Genomic DNA, 10,891 nt, shown 5'->3' with positions numbered 1-10,891 from the left:
GTACTTTGTATTCCTGAAAACGGCTAAGCTAAAATCAAAAACGTGTTTTAATAAAGATGTAATCGAATCTTTCATAAATTGCGTAGCTAATAAGGATCTTTGAAGATTCACTTGGATATTATAGTTCGTTAATAGTTAAATATAGATTTCAGTATAATATACACCGATAACAAACGCCTTAATCTGGCGGAGCACTGAAGAATATTTTCTGAAGCACAGATAAAACACTATCCTGAAGCAAGTCCAAGCGCTTGTGACGAAAATCGATAAGTGATCTGTGTAAAGCATTTGCCAGCTTCCTTACAAGCAGTCGTTGTTTTATACATAAGTTATACATATTATTATTGTAAAACATAAAAGTTTATTACCCTTTACTCAAACAGCTTATCGGGTATTGAGGAAATATCAGACTGTGAAATAGGTTGTGAAACTAGTTTAAAATATAGACTACTTTACCTGGATACGATACTAGTGTATCTACGGAATTCACCTACTGTTATTTATATAACAGTTTTATAACAAACACATGAAAATTCGATTTTTAAATGTAACTATTCCCAGATAAGAAATCGTTATATAATAATTGATATTAATTTTTACTCAAAATTCCTCATCTTCGTATGTACTAATTATTATTCTCTGTCAACAGGCGCCACAATGTACGGGCTCCTGCTAGAAAACATGGCGGAATACATCCGTCAAACGTACGGCGAAGAGCGGTGGGAGGACATCAGGCGGCAAGCGGGGGTCGAACAGCCCTCCTTCTCCGTCCACCAGGTGTACCCGGAGAACCTCATCACACGACTCGCGAAGAAAGCACAAGAGGTATTAAATTAATAGAAAATCTTAACTCGTACACCACGAAGCTCTCTGCGACAATAGCTTTATTTGAATACAGCCCACTTAATAAATACGGAAGTTTTTAAAGATATGCATGGATGGAATTTGAAAGGTTAAAAAAGGAAGGATGTTTGTTACTTTTGCAGACAAAGCAGCTGTACATTATTTGCTTTACTTACTTGGTTTTGGAAGCCGTCAAATTTTACCAGGAAATTAAGAACTAAGAATTATTTTTGTATCGGTACAGATAAGCCAGGATGTCGGAATATATTTCGTTCTTCAAAAACTAGCTGGAGCCCGCTCCGTTGCATATGGTAGCTCATAAATGTTAATACAGGATATAATATATCTGCATACAAAACCCAATCTTGTCGTTTGTAATCCAATTTGTATAAACTTGATACAATTAATGATTACTTACTTAAAAACCAACCAATTCTATACAAATTTAAATTACACTATATCCCTTAAACTTTTGATTTTATTATACATGCTCATATACCTCAGTTCAATATAAGATGCTATGAATTATATCTGAAGTTAAACTACAACTTGGTTCCCAGAAATTCGACATATTCCTAAAGAAAATTATAATTAATAATGTGTATTAGGAGAGAGATCATAACTTTAATAACAGTAGACAGGTTATTATAAAATAATTATCACGCTGTAAGAAGAATGTGAATCATGCAACAATTTCGAGTTCAATCCATCATTGACTCGTGCTAAAATGATCGAGCTAAAAATATTTCTAATGGCCAACCGATCGCTCGAGCGATGATATATTTATAATGTTTATCGTATAAAAATAAAATACTTTGATCTGTCTGCGTCTACGAATCCATTCTTAATAACCGTCGTATGACAAATTAGGCAATGACCTTTGAAGAAGTTTTCGGACGGACAACTATTGCAATACAAGCTTGCAGTATCGCAATGGTGACATATAAAATTCCTCGTGTCATTTAACTTCTGAAAAGGTTTTAAAAAATTACTTTCTTCACATTTCTTTGGTTTTTATAAAAAAAGACACTATTATTTACGAGAAAAAGGGTAATTTTTAAAACTTTTCTGTTGACAATATGTAAATGTGTGTAATATTTATTTTATGTCGTAAAATATATGTTATATTTCGATCATAACAAGATATATTTTATAATTTCAATCTACTTGTCATCGGCCCATTAGCTCAGTTGGTTAGAGCGTCGTGCTAATAACGCGAAGGTCGCGGGTTCGATCCCCTCATGGGCCAAACCTTTTTTTTTAAAAAAAGGAAAACCTTTTGCTTTTTTTATAATTAGGTACATTCAATATTAATTGTTTTAAATAAAACAATTTTGTCTCCTTTCTGTGGTGATTATGGAAATTTACACTGACCAAATAAAACTTTTAGATTGAGTAAAAAAATCATTTTGAATTTTACGTCAAAGTTACTTTATAAAAAAATAATGCATTGTAATAAATAATTTTACAAAAATGAAACCAAATTAAAAAAATACTTCCGATTGGAGGTGCTGGGATTTGAACCCAGGACTTTCAGCATGCGAAGCAGACACTCTACCACTGAGTTACACCCCCGATATTCAATGTGTTGAATTTATGAATCGTTACATGCGTTGGTATTATATTATTGAAACCAATAACAATCATTAGTAATAATATTACAATCTACATAGTTTTACACGTAATGTTATTTTTATTGCAGGTTCTAGGCATAACGGAGCGCGAATTCATGGATCAAATGGGTGTTTATTTCGTCGGTTTCGTATCACAATACGGCTATGACAGAGTGCTATCAGTATTGGGACGGCACATGAGAGACTTTCTGAATGGCTTGGACAATTTACACGAATATTTGAAGTTCAGTTATCCAAGGATGAGGGCCCCGAGTTTTATATGCGAGAATGAAACGCGACAGGGTTTGACATTACATTATAGGTCGAAGCGGAGAGGCTTTGTGTATTATGCGATGGGACAGATAAGAGAGGTAAGGAAAATTGCTTAGAGGAATCAATTTGTGATACTGCATGAAAATGTTTTAAAATTAGAATTTGTAAGATATTAAGGCTAGCGTTATATGATTTTTTTGACGACATCCTTGTGTTACTAAATTAATAATTTGTAGATAAAGTTATACAATTTGGAATTTGCAAAACATTATCAAAAACAAAAAAAATATCATTTCAATGTTATTAAAATGGTCTTTTTTATTTTTTGTCAAATTAAAGAAACATAAAAATTATTATTTAATTTTATTGAAATGTCAATGTTATTAACATGGTCCTTTTTATTTTTTGTCAAATTAAAAAAATATAAAAATTATTATTTAAAAACGAAATACAGATTTCAATAATACAAAAATGGATTTGGAGGCGCCGGGTATCGATCCCGGTACCTCTCGCATGCTAAGCGAGCGCTCTACCATCTGAGCTACGCCCCCGACGAACGCTTGTTGAAAAGATAGCATTAGTATCTAAAGCATTTTACTCACCTAAAGTTATTCATAGATGGCGTAATTCCCAATCCAATAAAAATAACATAAACAACGCCATCTATAGTCTCAGTCATAGTTAGGTCTAATATTTTTGAACAAACATTGCATGAGAAATACATATTATAACCTTTTTTTAATATTTATATACTTACTATGAAGCCCTTTAAAAAGAAAATACCTTTTGTAATGAAATTTTCGAAAAACTGTCGCAGTATTTTTATATGTCGCATATAATTGGATATATTAAACGTTTCAATTATATCTCTTTCATGCTCGATGCCCAGCCGTATTATTAATAATTAATATATAATTGATTTGCTTGAAGTAAGTATAAAAAGTTCCAACGGTCGGCAAAATGTGAACACTGTAGATCCAAATAATTTGCCTTGTGGGTTCATAATGCCACTTAAACACGTTACCTTAAATATAAGTAAATAAAGTGAAGACTTTTTCAGGCATTTTCGTAAACAGAGCTCTTTTATGGCGAGATTATCCTAGGACGGATCCTTAAATTTTACGACGTACTTTACCTTTTGTGATAGCTACAACAACACCTAAGTGGATTATTCTAGACGCATATTATAGTGTTAAGTACTTTAATTAGTATTAATATTGTTTTTGATAACAAGCAAAAAGTACACTGCCTAAAGGGAAGACGCAGATGAATTTCTTTTATAATTTGATATTTTTATGATTTTTCAGTAAATTTTACTAGAATTTATTTAATTCAAATACAAATATTGATCAGGTATAGGTTTGTTGATAGAGCAAGTATGACCAGTTATCCTATATATAGTAAGATCTCTGGTTTCTGTTAAATAGTAAAAATCTGGCCCTACCTATTAGATAACGGTTATACAATAGGTTGGACCAGATTCTATATAAACATAATTAATAATTATGGGAAATGTGAAGAAACGGTACAATATTTACTTATTATTCAATTAACAATGAGGATTAAATGAATCTAATAATTCTAAAATTAGGAAGCTTTTATTTTAAAAAAATAGTCATCTAGTTAAGTTGTGATAATTTTTTTTTTATTATTTTAATAAGTATTTATTCACCACAATAACATTTTAATATTAGATTAATTAGTATCTTGAATTTATTCTATAACTTAACACATTATCATCGACTGATTGTTTTTTTTTCTAATGGAAAAGTTTTAATGCCTTGCCCTTAGCTAAAGTGCTTCAATTCCTTGAATATTTCTTTTTATATGAGTATGAAAGTAAGAAAACAAGCTTTATTTCGACACAAACTTAAAATAAACTTGATAATAGGAACAGTCTCAGGCCTCACCCATTCTGTCAGGTGTTGGCACTCGAAGATTAGCCTGAAAATCTTCCCGCGTATTTTACATTTCGAGATTCACTAAGCCTGCATTTAACAGAGAGTTCTTAATACATCATTTTAAGAAAATAATTAAAATATAATACATAAATAATAATAAAGATACGTTAAATAATGACATTCTTACTTTATTTTTTATTTAAAAGCAATCCAAGCAGGCCGTCCAGTCTTCTAATACCTATCAAACAATGGTAAAATGGTATTTTGGAAGAATTAATTAGTATATTATATTACAATCCGCTGTAACTACGCTCGCTGCAAATAGTTCTGTCACATTAAGTGTTTAGTTGTCTAAATTTTAGAAGAAAACATAATGAATAAATCCCGATTTGACTTACTAAGCCAAAATTCAATATTCTGTTACTATTATTATCCTTATGCTTGGGTAAATAACTCATAAATTCTACAGGTAGCTCGCCACTTCTACCACAAAGAGATGCGTATTGAGTTACTTCGCGAAGAATTATTATTTGACACAGTTCACGTGACTTTTCAACTGACATTCGATAACCGGGCCTTTACGCTCGCCTCACTGGCTATGACGAGAGAAGAGAAGCATCTGCCCATCAGCGCGTCTGTACTGTTCGAGATATTCCCCTTTTGTATTGTTTTTGGGTGAGTTTGTTTTGTTTTATGTATCCAATGTACGTGACATTTGACATTTTTTAGCAGTTTATACAGAATTTTTAGTTTCGTATAGTTATGGTTAAGTGAAGGCGATAGCCTATTTACACAATATAATTATCTCATACACAAAAAATAAGAAAAATAATGTAAAAAACGTTTCATCCATCTTGGTCGATTACCAGGGGACTGTTTCGCAAACATCAAGTAAATAGTACTTACCTTGTTCAAAGAGTTGGGATATTTGATAAAACTTAGATACTTTCATATTTCTAGTTCTATAACAAGATACCTCTAAATAGAAGTTCTAAACTCTTGCGCTTATGAGATAAACATATATTTGCTAGATACCTATAATGAGATAAACTCAATTGAATCGTTTTGGCTTGTTGATTTTATCATGTGAGAATTTTTCGTCCCTTTGTCATCTTCGTTTATGGTAATCATACTCAATATAGGTCACAGAAAAGACTGCGAGCCAAGCGTCAGGTGTGATGCTAATAAAACAATTTGAAATGACATACGATATTAAATTTTGGCGCGGTTTAAAGGAACAAATTTTTGCTCAATTGGTTTGCAATTATTAAAATATTTATTATAATTATATTACCTAAGGATATTAAACTATTCGCATAACCATAATTTAATAATCATAGTTTTGAATAGGCATTAAATTGTTTATTAAACAAGTTCAAACCATGTACACTTAACACGCTATACTAACGTCAAAAAAATAATAAATGTAGTTTCTATCCAACTTCTTAATAAAAGTAAAAAAAGTGATAAAGTGGCACATCAAAAGTAAAAAAGGTGCGAAATTAAAAACAAGTATAAAAACGTCTCGAATAATCTATTGCACAATACATGTTCACATACATCTATAAAATTAATAAAAGCTGAAGAGTTTGTTTTTTGTTTGAACACCCTAATCTAACAATCCACTGGATCGACTAAAATTCTTCGGCAATATATGGATGAACCCGGAGCGAAACGCTCGTGTACACTAGGAGAAAACCAGCCACCCACCTGAATTCTCTGTTTATAAACATCTCAGTCATAGTATTTTCTTGTGTTTTATTTTACGCGAATATTATACATTTAGAAATTAAAAACTTTTTAACGGATTTTAAACGCGATTTATTCATTATCTTATTAAGTCTCCCCGTGACCACGCTCGCTGTAAAGTGTTCGAAATGTCGGGTTAATAATATAATGAATAATTCGCGTTTAAAATCCATTAAAAAGCTTTAATTTCTAAATCTCAGTCATAGATACGAACGTTTAACCACTTATATTACTGCAAAGTGCAGATATTAATGTCTCTGAACTCTAAGTTCTTATTAAGTATCTTCAAAAACAAAGTTGTGGAAACAGCCAATACAGAAGACCTAAGAACACTTAAGCTCTTGAATGGTCAAACAAGATATAATGGAATTCGTGTAACTTAACTTACTCACACATAACTCTACCAACTTACGCTACTGCGTTTTACTCGATTAAAAGGCTATGAGCCTGTACGCTAGTTAAAACTTTAATCATCAACAATATAGCAAAGCATTATTCAGATCTGACACCATTTTTGTGCGAGAGAATCCATTAATTCGTTCTTAAAAAAGTTTCGCATTTATAATAAAGAACAAGGATTATTATGAAGTAGTTTGAAGATACAGATGGGCAATTCTATAAGTAAGTTGTCGCTTGTTGTTGTTCGTGGCTAATTCTTTAACTGTGCCCTACAGGAGTTTGCATCTTTACAGGATTTGTTCCTTATTAGATACATTACTATTTGACTATTGGTATATATAACGTATTTCTTTATACGGTATTTCTGGCTATAACTAATTATTTTAAATTGTTTAGTCCTGATTTATTAAGTCCTAATTATAAAGAAAGTAACTCTATCAGTATATCTATCTCAATTGTACCGATTTGAATGAAACTTTCCTTATAGATACTTTGTAACCCAGGAAGGGAAAAAGGGTAGTTTTTATCCTTGCACTCCCACGGGAATGGGAAGTATACGGCGATATCCCCGAATCTTTCTTTTCTATCTTTTCTTAACTATGCAGTCAAAGCCGCAGACGAAAAGTTAGTTAACTAGTAAATAGTACAAAATTATTTAAGTTAGAGAGACAACTGGGATTGCAAAGCAATTTAGTCACTGCTATTTGTGGGGTAAACAAGGAAATTGAAATTTATCAGTGCGTTATTTATATAAAATCTTTGCCGGTGTATACCGTAGTTAGATGCATCTAAGACGAATATTATCTAAGCATATGAGCCTTGAAATCATATTTCTTCGCTTGAAAGTATACAAATTGTATGCATGGTTGTATAAATCGTACAGATGTTAATAATACAGGTGATTTTTCTTGGGTCATCAACAAAGAAATTAAAATAAGTTTCACAATATATATATTCATATTTTTTGTGTGTTTCAGTTCAGACATGATAGTCCGAAGTATAGGAAACTCGCTAATGGTGATACTACCAGATTTGGTGGGGAAGAAAATAACTAACTGGTTTGATCTGGTTCGGCCGCTAATTGCGTTTAAATTCCAAACTGTGAGTAAATTTTTCTTATAGTGTGATACTTAGATATAGTTGAGTATAGCAGATATAATGTCGTATAGTTTTTATCTAGTCCCTAGCTAGATAGATCTAGCTAGATTTTCATTGCAATTCTGGTACTTCTAGCCTCGTGTAATAAACTAGAATGTGTCAAGTCAGGATGGCCATATTGGTTTATAAAAAAAAACTTGCTCTTTCAGTTTGAAAAACTAATGAAACCCGGGTATAAAGTTCAGCCGGGGTATTTCAATAGCTGTCTAACATAAATAAAAGTGTAATGTGTGACATCTTTTGAAGTCATTTTCAAATCTTGTATTTATTTAATTACGTTTAGTTTATCGAAGAATTGGTTATATTTGTGTGTATCTCTCTATAATACTTGGGTAACTCTAGGAGGGAAGCACCCGGTCTTTTGAAAGTCTTACAAGGGGATACTGGTCCAACACGCAGAGAATTTGTGTTGTGATTATTATTACTAACTTGCCAAACGTTACACGTACGAGTAAAACAAGAAACATTCATTAAGCGTTGTACAGTTTTAGTATTAATTTGTATTATTTATTTATTTTCCATTCATAGATATTAAACAGGACGAATAACATATTCGAGTTGGTGACCGTAGAGGCAGTTATGCACGAGAAAGCGCCCGACAGAAGGAATGAGCTGTTACGACTATCCGACGAATCTGATTCAACCACTGAGAAAAATCTACGGTTAAAAGGTAAGTCTATATTTATTCGAGATTATTTGTATGTCGCCGTCGGCAATGAATAGGTGGTAAGCGCTAAAACTCGCCTGGTGGTAAGCGCTAACACCGCCCATGAATATATCAAGAGGCGTAAGTTCCATCGACCTTACGCCTGTATAAATGGATCGCGGACTTTAAATTGGAAGGGAAATAAGACAGGATTGACGAGAGGAATAAAGGAAAGGACTGGGAAGGGTAAAGAAAAAAAAACTCATCGGACGAAACACAGCATTATGTTATTTCACAATTCGTTTGTTTCGGTTTAATTTAATATAAAATAATTTCCCATGGAAAAGCTATATCATCTCTTGCAACAAATATCTAGGTACAGATATATTATTTCATCCCGCATCGAACCGGAGGAAACTAGGACAAGTCGTCAGATTAATCATAAACGAAATACGAACATTTTGAATAATATTCACAATTAAAGTAAAAGCCGAGTTAAGCTTTAAGTAATTGCCAATTGGATGGTAAAGAAATAGAATATTTTCAGGGTTGGTTGTTAAACGGTTTGCCTATGACGGAAGGCCATTGCCAGATGTTATTAATTTACATCTCAAAGGTATTCCACTTTAAAAGTTTAACATTTGATGGATGGTTATCAATGAACTTTATAGCCAATTTGAGGGAATTTGGTATCAATTGCACAACGCACTGTTGATCACAGTATATCGTTTTATATTATCTATGGTCGCAATAGTTGTTAGAGCTGTTCATCATCATCATCTTCATCCGCCTATACATGTTCCCACTGCTGGGAAACAACTCTTTTATGAGGGTTCAGGCCATAATCGACCATGCTGGCCAAGTGCGGGTTGGCAGATGTCAGATGTCGTCGAAATGTTGATTCTTCGACTTGCCGGTTTACTCTCGATGTTTTTCTTCACCGTTACGAGCAGTGGTGATGTTATCCACATTCACAGATAAATTTAAAAATCAATTTATTTCCTGCACAATCACCTGAACTCGAACCTCCGATTTATCGATTTTAAGTCCGAGGTCCTCACCACTGAGCTGAGTAGATTATGTTAGTAAACAATCCATCTAATAATCTAATAATCAGTAGTTCATCATCACCCAACTACATTAAAATAGCAATCAGTAGTTTATCTAAGAGGCTAGGCTATTAATTAAACGACTTCTGAAGCCACTTGGCTGCAAATATATAAACTTAATAAAAACCATGCAATATTAAAAAAAAAATACCACACATAGTGTATCAGTCTGTCGCTCATCAAATATTAAATGATTTTTGTTATTTTATAAACAAACTCAGTACAATGTTTTTCCTCTCTCCACAATCACAGTTTCTTCCCACTTCAAATAGATAACGATATCCAGTAAAGAAAAATAATTACTTGGCCCATTGAAGATGATCTTCGATGAGTGGCAATAATAAAACAAGTCTATAGCAAGTAAACTAAGTTCTCCTCTTAAATTTAATTTAGCCCAAAGGAAACAAATCATGTTGATTTTGCCAGTGAGGTATGTATGGATAGTTGACGTGGCCATCATACAGCCCCACGGCCTGTGAATATGTGACGCTCCACTGCGGATAAGCATACTCGTAATACTGTCCCGGCGCTATCCGACCGATTTTATTTATAATACGCACGTAATATCTGAGGTCCGTGAACACCAGAATCCTATCCTCGTTGTATCTTATTTCAAAACAACCGACACCGACTAAAGCCTTCCCGGAGAGAAGTGGCCCACCGTTTTGGACGCCAGCGATGTGGTTTACGTTCATAATGCAAATAAATTTGCCCCACCATTTCGGTAGATATTTAGAACAGTCGACTATGTGCGATCTCCTTGCGGTCGTATAAAATATCTTGTAGTTCTCTTTGATGTGAAGCACGTATTCGTAGCCGGAGCCGGCGTAGAGAAGATCATTGGTGAGGTTCTTATGGGCGCCGGTGAGCTCAGCTTTGAAGGCGTACATGTAGCGGTTGGGGGGCCTGTAGTAAACATAAAGGATGTCGAGGCTGATGATGACCGTGATGTCATGGCGGGGCACGTGATCGCCGTGGGGCCCGTGCTGGTGCTCAGGGTTGGCGCTCTTGGGCAGCACTCGCCACACGCGCCACACTCGGTAGCGGTACGGTGTTGTGTGCTTGCCAGTGCGGCCCAACGCCCAGATGCGGAGGTCCCTCTGCCGGGTCATGTATGGGTCCAAGTAATTCGCTGACGATAGGAGGACTCGCTTGCTCAAAATGCACGCTGTGGAGAGGGGCAGGAAATCTGTAAGGATT

General features: G+C 33.9%; 1 protein-coding gene and 3 non-coding genes across 4 annotated transcripts in view; 2 read left to right on the top strand and 2 right to left on the bottom strand.

The window, feature by feature from the left end:
• The first annotated feature begins 657 nt into the window (after positions 1–657).
• Positions 658–10,891, top strand: part of LOC119837826 (soluble guanylate cyclase 88E) — a 20,057-nt gene continuing 9,823 nt past the window's right edge. Inside the window, exons 1-5 of the mRNA XM_038363599.1 lie at positions 658–825; positions 2,546–2,827; positions 5,100–5,305; positions 7,756–7,879; positions 8,465–8,606. Of these exons, the coding sequence (XP_038219527.1) occupies positions 658–825; positions 2,546–2,827; positions 5,100–5,305; positions 7,756–7,879; positions 8,465–8,606 (922 nt within the window). The remainder of the gene's footprint in view (positions 826–2,545; positions 2,828–5,099; positions 5,306–7,755; positions 7,880–8,464; positions 8,607–10,891) is intronic.
• On the top strand, positions 2,019–2,092 carry Trnai-aau. Its single transcript has one exon. It is a non-coding gene; the product is annotated as a tRNA-Ile (tRNA).
• On the bottom strand, positions 2,347–2,418 carry Trnaa-cgc. The gene has a single exon. It is a non-coding gene; the product is annotated as a tRNA-Ala (tRNA).
• On the bottom strand, positions 3,208–3,280 carry Trnaa-agc. Its single transcript has one exon. It is a non-coding gene; the product is annotated as a tRNA-Ala (tRNA).

The sequence above is a fragment of the Zerene cesonia genome, chromosome 29 (genome assembly GCF_012273895.1).
Source record: "Zerene cesonia ecotype Mississippi chromosome 29, Zerene_cesonia_1.1, whole genome shotgun sequence".
Lineage (NCBI taxonomy): Eukaryota > Metazoa > Arthropoda > Insecta > Lepidoptera > Pieridae > Zerene > Zerene cesonia.
The sequence above is the reverse complement of the archived record's forward strand: the minus strand, read 5'-3'. Positions and strand labels throughout refer to the sequence as shown.